The sequence below is a fragment of the Schistocerca serialis genome, chromosome 3 (assembly GCF_023864345.2).
Source record: "Schistocerca serialis cubense isolate TAMUIC-IGC-003099 chromosome 3, iqSchSeri2.2, whole genome shotgun sequence".
In the NCBI taxonomy this organism is placed as follows: Eukaryota; Metazoa; Arthropoda; class Insecta; order Orthoptera; family Acrididae; genus Schistocerca; species Schistocerca serialis.
This window is the reverse complement of record NC_064640.1, coordinates 891,177,671-891,192,041: the sequence shown is the minus strand read 5'-3', so window position 1 is coordinate 891,192,041 and position 14,371 is coordinate 891,177,671. Positions and strand designations below refer to the sequence as shown.

Sequence of the window (14,371 nt, the reverse complement as noted above, 5' to 3'; positions counted from 1 at the left end):
CCTGTAAGAGAAAACGAAATAATAATTTGGTACCAGTTCTTACACACAAAAAATGCAATGTAGGAAAATAATATTGTCACTATAACTATCAATGACTTTTGTTGTATGCTTACTCTGGGGGCTCTCTTAAATTATAACAAGTTGTGTATTTCACTTCAAATGCTCCTCCTCTTATTTTATTTATTTTCATCTTCAGGACACCTGTAACAAAAATATGCATTTAAAATCAAGATACCGACTTTACACAGAAAACTTGTAGTAACTAAATGTCTTGTTTACTTCCAGAAATGGTTCCTATAAAAAAGGAACACATAACTGACATGGGTTAGTGGTCGTCTATGTGCAAGTTGTGCTTGTGCCAATGTGCAAGTGTTTTCTACGTCAGAAGAAGGTCTTTTGGTCAAAAGCTAAGATGTATAGCAGTCTTTTCATTGTGGCTATATGCGACTCAGTGTCTCCTGTATACAGTGCATAGCAATTTATCCTTTTCAATGTACTGTTTCTCTAAGGTACTCATATTCAGTGTTGAGTATAATACAAAATTGAAATCTCAATTGTGCACTGTTTGAGAAAAGGATAACATTTTAAAGGAAGTTAAGGGGAGTTAGAACATTAAAAAAATTCCACATTTTCGGATTTTATATATATATATATATATATATATATATATATATATATATATATATATATATATCACTTATAAACTCACATAGGAAATATTTTATTTTATATTTTAAATATAATACACACTAATTGAAAATGATAACATTTTTATGGGCATTACTTCAAGATCTAGTAAGATTGGTAATTTTTTTATTTAGAAGGCTGTGGATTTCTGTGTTATAAAGATTAAATTACGTGTTTGTACTGGTAGCACTGTCAAAAACAGTATTGCATCGTTTCATAGTATAAACACATGTTGTATGTCGAAGTGATAACGCTTTTCTGAGGAAAAGTGACGAATAGATTGATAAATCTCTCAAAAAGTAAAGTATGACACCAAAACGATGTATTTTTTAGAAACATGAGTTTCCTGGTAATAGAGTTCGAATAAAGGGAAACACTGTGTTCAACATGTAGTGTGTGAAATTCCAGACAATGAAATACAGGCAAACTCGTGAGTATTAGCTTTTTGAAGATTAAAATAAAACGTTGTGAGACACAGTTTTCTCAAAACGAAAGTTATGTAAATAGTAGGTAAGGCTCTATTCTGATAGGTTTACACAACCTAAAAGGGTGTTAGGTGATGTGTGTGTTGTAAAATATGTGTAGGGCCAGTTACTTTACATGAAGCCAGTGAGGTATCAAATGGACTAGCCAGGAAACTTATCATTAATTGTGCCAGTTGTAAATATATGCATTCATTTTGGAATTATTATAAGTCTAAGATAGATATTTTGAAGCAAATGTTAGGTGGTTTTATGGGTTGCGAGGATTGCGAGCTACTGGCAAAGAACACACTGCAGCAGAAAGATTGTGTGCCATGATGAATACGCCACGCCCACCTTGTAAAATCTACCAGTTTGCAGGATTTATTGGAGCTGCTGCGGAATCTGTTTCATGTGAGTCAATGAAGGGTGCTGCAAACGAAGCTGTTGAAATAAATGATGGTATGACTGACATACCAATAGCTTTTGATGGTACTTGGCAGAAGTGACGCTATAGTTTTAAGAATTCTGTTGCTACAGTGACCGGTGTGGATACTGGAAAGGTAATAGAGTTCCAGATTTTAACCAAACACTGTTATAAGTGTAACTCAGGGGATGAAGAAGGGCATATCTGTGACAGAAATTTTGTAGGAACAAGTGGTGTTACAGAGGCCTCTGTAGTTACTGAAATTTTTAGTCGATCTGTGAATGAAAGGGGAGTTTGTTACACTAAGTTCTTAGGTGAGACTCAAAAGCATATAACAGTGTAGTTGCCGCTCAGCCTTATGTTGAGAAGATTATCACGAAACTGGAATGTGTTGGTGTTGTCCAGAAACTAATGGGCACCATGTTGAAGAAGTTGAAACGAAGTCTGATGGACAGGAAACTTTCTGATGGTAAAACCATAAGAGGCAGGCTGACAGACAAAATGATTGATAGATGGACATTAGAAATAATGCTGAGGATTTGTTGAATATGAAGCAGGCAGTATGGACTACCTTCTTCCACAAACTGTCAATTGATGAAAAACCAGTACACCACTTTTACCCTCCTGGACCTGATCCATGGTCCAATTACCGCAATGCCCAGTACTCAGACAGTTCATACAGCCATAAACATTCCATCCCAGCAGCAGTCATGGGTTCAAAATACCTATTTTCTGAGAGCTGATAATTCCTGAATTATTGAAGAAGTATCTGCATGTTCAGACTCAAAATCTCAATGAGTCGCCCAGTAATCTTATATGGACTCGTCTATAAAAATGTTTTTGTTGGAATGAAGACACTAAACTGGGGGTCAGTGAAGCTGTTATTGCTTTTAATGATGGCAACATTGGTAGGGTGAAAATGCTACAGCGTATGGGAATTAATCCTGGAGCAAACTGCATCAGAGAACTTGAATGCATGGACAAGGTTCGCATTGATAAAACAGATTGTGCAGCACAGTTGGCCACTAAGGAGTCGAAAAAGAAGAAAAAACTTGCAAAAAGATCAAGAGGATAATATACAGTACGGTGCAGGGTGCTTCTGAGAGACTAAAATTAAAAAATTAAGCATATATTGAGTTACAGTCTTTTGAAACTTTAGAAGCTATTCCCGAAAATTTACATTTTCTGTTGCATTTTTCCCTAAATCTCAGAAACCACCTTGAGTAGAGTATTCAGATTTTCATGGAGTAGTTACATACATATCCTGAGTCTACTGAACTAAAAGAACATAATGTTATGTATAATTAAAATTATTTATGATAACGTACAAAAAAGCACACAAAATTTTAACTGTGTAATTAAAAAATTGTATTTCCAAAATCAATGGCTGAAATGCAATTATTGTAATTCTTTAGACTCAGAACATACAGTTTAATGTCCTGTAAAAGTTTCATGTCAATGACTCCTAAATACAGGGTAGCCAAGATACTAAATTTAACATTGTTAGGATAGGGCGTTCCAACTCGCCTTAAAATGAATAATTTGCAGGGAGGTGAAACATAAGTAAAACAGTGTGGCTGATCTGCCAATGCCAACTGATTAAGATGACAGCAGAACAGAAAAAAAGTGTCTAAGGACAACACAAAAGGGAAGAGTAAAGGCGAATAAAAAGGAAAGAGATCTAGAAGACGGCATTCTACAATGGTGTTGCACATCACCTAATGGGCGGTGAAACACATAGAAGTCAGTCAGCAATAATCGAACTGTTAGACTTCTCTGTCATAAGTTTGTAATAATATCTGCTATTTTTTGTACTGACCTCTTAAGTTTGAATGACTTTTATGACTACAACAAGCTCCCAATTACCAGGTGCAAATTATCCAGTTTGTGCAATATGCATGTACAGATGATCAATTTTGAAAATATGAAAATTACAGGCTGAAATTTTCTGTGGTAATTACATTGATTAGAACATGCATGTGTCATGATTTACCTCAGTAAGACGATGCAGGACCCAATAGGACTGTTGGACAGAGCTGAAATATTTTTCCAAATTTTGTTAATTCATTTTCAGGTAAAAGCAAGACTCTAACCCTGTAACATGTATACAGGTGATTTCCTGTCTGTATAGCTGCCTAGCCTTTTCCTTGGGAGCTAAAAGTCAATATTTTACAAATGACTTGAAGACTTTAGTTAAAGAAAATCATCTACGTGTCCCTTGCAGCACTCTTGTTCTTTGCCTGTTTAAAACTGAAACAACCTGTTAAATACGATCAAGAAAATTAGCTACAATTGGTAAGTGACAGACAGTGAATTTGTCTCACATATTACTACTTGTTGCTGAAGTTAGATATGGTTCACATGTACTGGGAGATAACGCAAATGTGGACTTGGAAAAAAAAAGGAGTTACTGGTAAAGAAAATGAAAAGAACATCAATCGATCACAAAAACTGTCATTTCATTACAGAAGATCTAGATTTCAACTATAAAATCGTCATCTTCAGTGTCGAAAATTGCATTGCAAAACAGGATAATCAGGAACAAATATAAGATAGTTGACAATGTATCATAAAAGCAAACATCAGCACTACACAGTTACACACACACACACACACACACACACACACACACACACACACACACACACACTCCAGACACACTGCTGGCCATCCAAAGTGCAACAACAAGAAGGGCTGGAGGTATCACAAGCAAACTGATTTGGGAGATAACACATTGTACAAAGATTACTTGACTGAAAATCCAGCCCAATGTCAAGTGAGAAAGATGATGAAATTAGCACTGAATTTTACCATCATTTCTGTTTATAACCGCCGCTACATGCCTTGGCATTCAATCAAACAGGCTCTGAATGTGTAGTTGGGGTACAGCAGTCCATGCTGCTTCCACATATTTCCAAAGCTGATCCAGTGTAGCAGCGGATGGTATATCCCAGGCCAGTTGCTCTAAATCATCAAAAAACGTTTTCGATGGGCGAGAGATCAGGAGAATGGGGAGGCTGAGGTAGCAGTGCAATCCAGTGGGCAATGAAGAAGACCTGAACACTGCATGTCACATTTGGTCACCCATTATCCTGTTGCAATGTGGCGGTCAGCAAGCTCCGAAGAGGACAACAGGCTTCCACATTTCAGAGATGTAACGCTGGTTGGTTAGTGTAGTGTAGTGGCAATGTGTACTAGGGCGTGGTGAGAGTGGAATTCAGTACTACCCCAAACCTTAATATTGGGTGCAGGACCAGTATGGCAACGCAGAAGGCAACAGTTCGACAATGTCTCCAGACTCTAATTTGGAGAGAATAGGGATTCGCAAAAAAAAAAAAAAAAAAAAAAAAAGAAATCCACTCTGTTGTCCATGTCTGTGGTTCATCGTATCATTGCAGGCACACATACCTCTGGCACTGACTCAGTGGTAAATGCAGCAATGGATGCCTTGTGGACAGCCCCCTCTGCTGCAAACGACATTGCATGGTACACATGGACACTGCTTGTTGTGCAACAGACTGAATTTGTTGTGATATGATAATGATGTGGCAGAGTGATACATCAATGTCTGGTGCACTATATGCCTACCAACGTGCCTAGGTGCCTAGTGGTGGAATGAGGTGGGTGCAATCAGTCCCGTCAGTCCGTGATTTCCTCCTGTATCCAGCAATTACAGATCTGCATCACAGTTGGTTGGTTCCGACCGACACGATCACAGACTTCTCTGAACCATTCTTCCTTGGTAGAACTCCAAAACATGTTCGAAAGACACTCGCTGTCTTCTGCAAGGCATACTGAAGCTGCTTACTCAAAACAACAACACGAAAGAACAATTCCAGTATGTCCACACAGTTGTCTGTTCCCCCTTTGTATAGCGCTAGCAGGTGATACTACTGGCAGCCATAGGGGTACCTGCACTGAAATGTTAATCCTGTACATCCCTCACTACCACAAACACATGCTGAAAATTTCAGCTGATTTGGATGCTTCTGTCTGTGTGCTGCATTTTGGGTGGCCAGCAGTGTATGTGGTGTGTATGTTTATATAAAAAAGAGAAATATTGCTAGCAAAAATCTAAGAAACTTTTCACCAATTTACTTCAGATTTCTAATAAATGTTTGGACAGAAATTGGCTACGTATATTTAGGGGTAAAAGTTGTTAGCAAAGATCTCGAAACGTTCTATGGATATAGGCCAAATGTTTTAATATGTATTTAATGTATAAAGGGGGTATGTTGTTAGCAAATATCTCGAGAAGTTCTTGACCAATTTACTTCATATTTTTAAATGATAAAATATGTATAGAATCTATAAAGGCAAGTTTTGTTAGGAAAATACTCAAATAATTAGTGACCTATGTACTTCAAATATTTACAAAATACGCTAATAACTGCATATATATATATATATATATATATATATATATATATATATATATATATATGTGTGTGTGTGTGTGTGTGTGTGTGTGTGTGTGTGTGTGTGTGTGTGTGGTATCCAAAAAACACAGCAGCAAACTTTATGAACAGTTCCCTTACACAGAAATATGTAAAAAGAAATCTAGCAAGAATGGGTTTTAAAATACATATCTTAAGAGCTATGAGCACTTGTTCACTTTTGTTAGTGTGAAACACATCTACTGAACAAGTGCTCATAGCTCTTAATGTATACATTTTAGACCCAACAATTACTGGACTTTTTTCATTGTTTTGGTCCATACGATCTCTCCCCAAAATATGAAAATTAAAGAGCTTGCAATAGTAGAGATGTGTTTCATATTACCCAGATGAAAAAGTTCTCATATCTTTTAAGCTATGTGCTTTAGAGCCCTTATTTACGACTTTTTTTGGTGTAAGGAACCTGCCCATAAACTTTGTCAGTGTTTTTTTGGGGCTTCCCATTATAAACTTCTAGGGCTCAGAGAGGGGAGTAGGTAACTAATATTTTGAACAGGAACCCATGTCGGGAAATTTATCGTCACCTTGCTACAGCTGTTTGGAAACATGTTTTCTAGGAAGGTTTGCAACAGGGTAGTCATGGTGGGAGGTGATTACATCACATAGGGTGATGCCATTTGACGACTATTCTACCTCTCTCACCTGGTTCGTGCCTCATTGTTGGAGCGACACAGATTTTTTGGATGCCTTAGTTTATGCCCAGAGGAGACACACCATGTTTTATTGTACTATTGTCATTGCTTTAAATTGTAAATATTTTGCTACATTAATTTAACATTGCACTTTTCGTGTTACATGGAACTGTAAATGGATCTTATTCCATTGCTCTGAAATGCAAAAACATATGACAGACTGTCCTGTCATTGAATGAGTTATATTTATGGTCATGAACGTTTATAAAGTAGGTGGGGTTCTGGTGGTCCAGACACTCTTCCAGCCACCCCCTTATCTTGTGCAGAAAACGCGAATGTTACCCGAATATCCACTTTGTGAAACCCCATGTCCCAATTTAGTAGTCATGCGCCTCAGTTGGTAGAAATAGCAACAAACCATGGAGTTGTGGTGCAACAAACGATAGCTGTGCTCTTAATTGGAGTTTCTCTTCCCCCCCTACCCCCACCCCTCCTGCACCCCCTCCCACCTCATCGCTATGCACACCATTGACTGAAGGCAGTCGGATGTGTAGCTTCCTTTGGACAATCAACAATTAACGGCGAAAGTTTCGGGCGTCGTGAATCAGCCAATCCAGAAAACCTGATAATGAAGCAAACAAAAGTAGGTCTCTTATTTACCACTGAAGGTTTATTTCATTTTGAACCGTAATTCTGTAAGAAAAAAGCTTATTTCTCCATTACCTTCTCATCTGATCTGTTGTTTATAGGTATTTCAAGTTGTAATGATTAGTTTTTCGAGTATTGTGCAGAGTAGTTTGTTTTGTGATTGTAATTTGGTTGTGATAAGAAGATGGATTGTTATATTATGGGTACGGACATTGGAGTTTAGTCTTTAATTACAAGCGAATGAGTTAGAGAAATATTTTTCTTGTTTATTTATGCATGAGAAAATTTGGTTTTTACGTTCAATAACTATTTTTATGTACGATTGTAGCAAGAGCAGTGTGGGTTTTGGGTGTCTACGAATGTGGCTACTCACTTCGAAACTCCTGTTAAGGATTGGTGTGGTGTTAATGAAATTTTAATAGTTTATAGGCACATGTATTACTAGAGTCAATCTCAACTTACAAAATTTTTCAATCATCAGAAAAAGGTTTTATAATTTTTCTAAAGTAACCTTTTCTTAGCCCAATACAAAAGTATAAGAGAAAGAATGGGTTTGCTTTGAATCTCTTTTTAGTGGTAATTTGGAAACTACAACCACTGAGACTGTACAGTGTGATACCGATTTTATAAAGAGTAATATTGAAGATTCGTTGTGACAACACTGGACCGTGTTGAAGCAGCTCTGTGCTTTCTATGTCAGAAGCTCTAGAAAAGAATGCTTAGTGTCTGGTGTCTGAAAACTATCATTGAAAAAGTTACAGGCAAGTTAGACGATAATCAGTCCAACTTTTCTTGAGAGATGACACAGCTGTGCGCTATGCAGAGATGGAAGGGGTAAGAACCTTTAGAGTTGTGAATGTTGTGTGGGTAGGGGAAGATATTCCTCAGTCCTGAAGCTGGTGATATGTTCTGACACCTGCTATGATTGGAATGATGAGCAGAAACAACAATGTTTCACATTGCAGTGACATTCACTGTAAGACATCAGGACGGCTGGTCAGCATGGCCAGAACGGCTGGCCAAGTTGGTGGGGAAAGTCAGAAAAGGGACAACAGCCAACCCAGCTTGAGAGGGGGCCAGTCGGTGGAGACAGCCAGAACAGGCACAGCAGACAGTCCCGCTTGAGCGGCAAACATCCGGTGCCTTCCAAGAAAGAGGAATCGTGGGATGGCTGTCTATCACAGCCACAGCGTTGGCTTGCATAGCTAAAAAATTACGAAGTTGTGTACAAAGAAGCAGTATTATAACTGAAGCCAGTACTCACGCAAAACCATTCATGACACATCAGAAGATGTGCATCTTGAATTCACGCGTTCGTTATAGCATTGCACAGCTGTATGACTTCTAGTTCTTGAGTAACACAGCTTTTTATAACTGCCACTTGACAAACATTTTAAGTTAAACTATTGTCTAATGATCACAGCTACACCCTTCCCTGATAAGCCAAATTCTAGCACTTAGATACCGTAAATGCCTAATAACTTGGTTTTTATGAAACTCAAAAGATATGAGAGTAAATATTATGTTAATTAATACGATTAAAATGAACCAGAGCTCAATGTAATTCACAGAAACACGTAGCATGACACCAGCTGGTGTTCCATTCTACGAGCTGCGAGCGCAGCTAAACCTGCTAGGCACCCCGGGCTCCCACCACTCTGCTATTCCGACCAGGTGCGTGAATCAGACGCCCATAAGCTGAAGGCTGCACACACGGGAAACTTTGGAAGATGTGTTTGCAACACTACTTCTAAGAGGTGAATATTGCGGCATACTTTTATAAGCAGGATTCAATCATGGGTATTTACTTCCAACTTTTTATTTTTCTATGAAAGCAGTATCTTTTATTACACGATTAAATATTAGCCAATACGGTAAGCAAAACTACAAAAAGTTTTACAAACAGGCATTTAACTTTACGTTCTGATGTTTATTAATTTATACATTTTATACGTTAGAATATGTAATACATCGTCGGTAAATGTGGCTAGTGATAAAGTCAAAACGCATGGAATTACACAGATTAAAATCTGTTAAGCCCAAGAATCTCAAATGTTGGCGGAACTATCTCAGTTTCATAACAGAAAAAAAGTTCCCACACGTGTTGAAGGAAACATTAAACAAACTTCAGCGGATCGTCTGTGCAGTCTAGGATATTGCTCCTGGTGTAACATTTTATAAAAGTCTAGTAAACTCCTAGATTAAACAAACTTGTCGCTGAGTGGGGTGTTACACTGTACATCGATCAGCTCAAGCTGAAAGTAATGAGGTACATTAGCAGCCGAACAAGAGAGCAAGTTGACAAATAAATCGAAAACTGACTTCAGTCGTGTATTCTCCTAGAAGCTCTTTGAGAATAGCTGGGTGAGCGTTGCTCTAGTACGTGGTCATAAAGTAGAAAAAGTACCAGGACTCTGATCATTTAACAGTCGCGACGTCATCGCATATCGCACATTTCAGATCATTGAAGTCTTCAACAGACATGGGAAATCGTATTACATGTCTGGTCCACAACTGACTATTATAAGTTAAGGGAAATGTTCCATGTCATGAATGTAAAGCTGCTTTTTCCATATGACTACCTTTTGTTTGATAGCATCAAACTGGTCTGCCATATCTGTTACCGAATGATTATCCTCTTGCTTCGAGGTTCTTATTGACTTCAAGTAATTGGTGATGTTGACAACAAAAATTTTGTCACATTCTGCTAACAGATAACTGAGATTTTTCTCTAATGTCTTCAGTTCAGCCATCATTCATTGTCGTTCATAAGAAAACAAGAGCATCTTATCATATTTGTGGACAAGTGCGTATACGCAATAATATTCCTAATGGAAAACGTAAATCTTTTTTAACGAGAGTGCTATTGTCAGCAAATTGCTTCGCGTGTGAAAAAGCGACTGTTTCTCTCTGGTGGCTTCCAACTGCAACCTTTATTATCATCTTTCTCCTCTCCTGTCAGCCCTACTCGCTCCTGCGCTCGGAGCGCTGGACAGGGGCATGGCCAGAGCACTCTAAAACGTGGAGCGTTGTTTGGCTGGACCTGTAGTACAACCTTTAATCATTTTCCAAATATAATTATTATTAATTTTAAATGATAATTATGTGTCAAATTATGTATGATGGTAGTGGAGTGAAACAGTGCTTTTTGTAAATCGGCCATAATTCAGATATGATGTATGTTACCTATAAACTTTGTGTGTCACAATATCGAATAGCAGAGTGTCTTCCTTTTTGATGTGGTACGGTCATTTATATGCATATATTTCTTCATGTGCTATTCATTCTAGACTAGTGTATGACGGCACCACTCAAATGGCCGTTGCCACATGGAATCATCATCAACAATGTTTTTGTTGATAACTTTTATGATATTCATATTAGATTGATTTGCAAGGTGAGAGTAATCAGTGTGAGAAGACGCTCACAGTGATATGCTTTACGGGAAATGAAATCTACGTGATTGTTGATGATGATAATTTTAACAGTTCAGAAACAAGTCGTGAAAATGACAGATGTGGTCTGGATTCCGAGCTTTGAAATAGGCAACCCTGGAGCACCTATGGGTCTTTTGGTTTGTCAGCATACACTGGAGATGTACAATGCTGACTCGCAGTTTGCATAACGTTTTGACGCGAGTAGGATTTGGTTTTCCTGAGCAGTTCAGCCGTGCTCTTCCAACGTTGGACGGTGTCGTTATCACACTGCTTTCATATGTTGGGTTGTATATCGTAATGAGCGTTTACGAATAGTAATGTAGATAACAGAGGGAGGATTCCGGTTCCATTTCGTTGAAATTTGGACTTTGAGATTACAACTGGGTTAGTGGAATTGGAATGTATGGCGGACTCTGCCACATAGTTCGACATCTTACACGACTTCACAGCACTCACTGCACTTTCGAACATTTAGCTTGAGGAACAGACATGCTTGTAATAATCTTACGTTAAGGCCATTATGAGATTTGAGTTAGTTTGTTTTTAGACAATACAGTATCTCAGTTTCAATCAATTTCTATAATGTACTAGAGTACATCTGTCCATCTATTTTTTCAAATTTGTTACAGGGGTTTTATCGATTATTTATTTTTATTTGCAATATTGCCTGACTTTATTTATGTGTGCTTGGTGCTTGCCAGTAAAACCTTTCGAGTAAACAGTGGATGCTGTGACTAGGGTAAAAAGTAGTGTGGCGCTCATCCCACCCTTCAGCTAAAGGAGTAAGTAAAAATGGATCACACAATATGTCAGCAATATTGCTTGTAGAGTATTGATTTCGTGTTAGTTCTCAAAGTACATTCTCTCTAAAATGCCTGTTTTGAGGTCTAGGAATTTACAGCATTAGTAGAATAAAGTTGCAAAAATGGATGCATGTTATTCTAGTGTTTAATATTAATTCTTAACTTACTTTTACTGCCAATGGTTTATAATACTGGGACGTATGTTGGTCATCCTCCAATCAATGATGAGGAAAAGCTGAGAGCACTAAAAGAGCCTTGGTCCCCATCAGATACCTTCACATTTCAAATCTCTGGCAAGGACAAGCTTTCTTCCCAACGTCATCGGAATACTAGGCACTCATGGCTTGTGTATTCAGATGTCATGCAGGGAGCATTTTTCTAAGTATGTGTTCAAAAATGGTTTAAATGGCTCTGAGCACTATGTGACTTAACTTCTGAGGCCATCAGTCGCCTAGAACTTAGAACTACTTAAACCTAACTAACCTAAGGACATCACACACATCCATGCCCGAGGCAGGATTCGAACCTGCGACCATAGCGGTCGCTCGGCTCCAGACTGTAGCGCCTAGAACCACATGGCCATTCAGGCCGGCTAAGTATGTGTTTTGTTTGGTAAAATACAAGGTGGTTGTGTCCATCAGGGACTCAGAACTTTGTTAGAAAGCCATTTACTAACTGGAAGAAAGCCTTAAAGAGGTTTTATCACCATGCAGATACAAAAAATTATAAATTAGTGCCAAGCAGGGAGCAAGTTTTGTAAACGTTGCAAACGGCAAAGTACTTAATGTTACTGAGTCCATCAGTGTGGAAAATAGTAAAATAGCTGAAGAAACAGAAAAAGGTTAAAAGCTATAGTGGAAACAATTCTTCTGCATGGAAAACAGGAAATTGCCCTGGGAGGATCCCATGATTCTGGAGATGTTGGAATAAATGAACCCGCAGATAATGATGGTAATTTTAGAGCATTACTTTGTGTTTGTGCTCGATCCAATGATGAAGCATTTAAGAATCACTCCTTTGCACAAAATATCCACAGTAGCAGTGTGTCACCTCACTCTGCATTGTTGCCAAGTTTATTCAAGATGATGGATCCAACATAGTAGCCATAGATGTGGCAACATTGCAGTGACGTCATGGCGCGAATTTCAAATTTTGGCGGGAAAATAGGTCAATTGGCTTACCTCCACAAACCCAACCCCACACCCTCCCCTCCTCTGCCTCCTCCCCTTCCCTCCATTCCGCCAACTGTAAATTGGTGGGAAAAGGACTCAGTCTGTGCTGGGTTGCCAGATAGAATGGACATAAGTCTTTACTTTTTATGTGTTGTTTGTTTAAACAATTTGAGTTGTCATTGACAGTAGCTCCTCCAATGTGTTCACCTTGAGGTCCAGAGTCGAACTGACTTAGTTCAAAAACCACCACCAGAGGGCACTGTTGGCTCTTTCCCCTCCCCTCCCCTCACTTCTCGTAACATAATCCAAGATGGTGGTCTGGGGAAAAATTAGTGGGAAAATCTCTCAGTCTGTGTCGAGCTGCTGAACTGGGAGGGCAGACATAGTTGTCTACTGTGTGTAATATGTGTTCAATGGATGAGATGTCTGTGCTGAAGACAGAGGAGTTCGATGGGTATATAAGCTGAAATCATGCATGTGCTGTATTGTGCCTGTTACCACCTGCACAATGTTTGGAAAGGAATTACATTTGGTGAATTTATGAAGAAGACAAATACGCTTCATCAGATAATGAAGATGCAGCAGGATGGGGCTAAGTCACACTTCACAACTCGTGCTGATAAATGTATGTTCTGTAACTGCAAATTATTTGATACAAGTCCAGTCAGTCTTCCGAAATGCAAGGGTGTCTATGTGTGCTGGTAGAAGCAATGTGCCGGAGTGCGGTAGCTGCAGGGTAGATGCGCTAAGTGCTCCCTGTCGTGTTGGAAATACCCACACACTTCCTCTTCTCATCCCTGGTGCATGGATATCCCTTGTTGTTAAACTAGAACTTTTTTGACATGACAGTGAGCTTCCCAGTTTCTGTTTCATGACTCAACCACCCTTCCACTACTTTGCAAATACCATACACTAGATTGCGAATGTAGACAGATGACTGTGCAGTACGTCCATTCATTGTTAATTTTAGAACATATATACCAAAGTATACCAGACAGCATATTATGCCGATCTATACATTTCTAGCACTTCGATCATAGGGCGTAATTTACGTTTATGATTGTTCATTATGGAGACAAACTTCAAAAAGATAAAACTACTTCATTCTCCACAAGAAAAAAAAACACTTAGTGTCCCTATACATATGGGAGTCACAGAGCATTCTTGCATCTTTAGGATAACGTTAGAGATTAAAAGATCACCTCTCATTGTCTTTGACCAACCCTCGCTGCAACGCTGTCACCAATTTGATTTGCAACTGGCCAGAAATAGACTGCTACATTCCACATCTTGTGAAGGAACAGAGTGAGCCAAGTCCTTAACTGCTGTTCAGCAAAGACTGTTCTGCACCCATCAAAGTGCACAAAATCTCTCCAGATGCGTGAATGTTGAGGAGTTTAGCACCCCTTATCAGTGTATAGTAGACATGAATATGTTGTGATGATATAACAGACGCTTAGGAAGAACACAACACGTGGTTTTATGTATGATGAAGCTCAAGATGGGCACAGTTTGAAGCATTTTACACAAATCAGCTGCACTATCTGTTCTATGACGTACACCCACACCACAAGCTTTTTATCCCACTCACTATGGTGACAGACTTTAAGAAGATAAAACTACTTCCTTGTATGGCAAAGATAAAAC

The 14,371-nt window shown here is 38.6% G+C and overlaps 1 protein-coding gene across 1 annotated transcript in view; it reads right to left on the bottom strand.

The window, feature by feature from the left end:
* Positions 1-112: 112 nt before the first annotated feature.
* The window catches only part of LOC126471132 (uncharacterized), a 143,807-nt gene continuing 129,548 nt past the window's right edge, over positions 113-14,371 (bottom strand). The window contains exon 5 of the mRNA XM_050099223.1: positions 113-201. Within this exon, the coding sequence (XP_049955180.1) occupies positions 177-201 (25 nt within the window). The 3' untranslated portion in view covers positions 113-176. The remainder of the gene's footprint in view (positions 202-14,371) is intronic.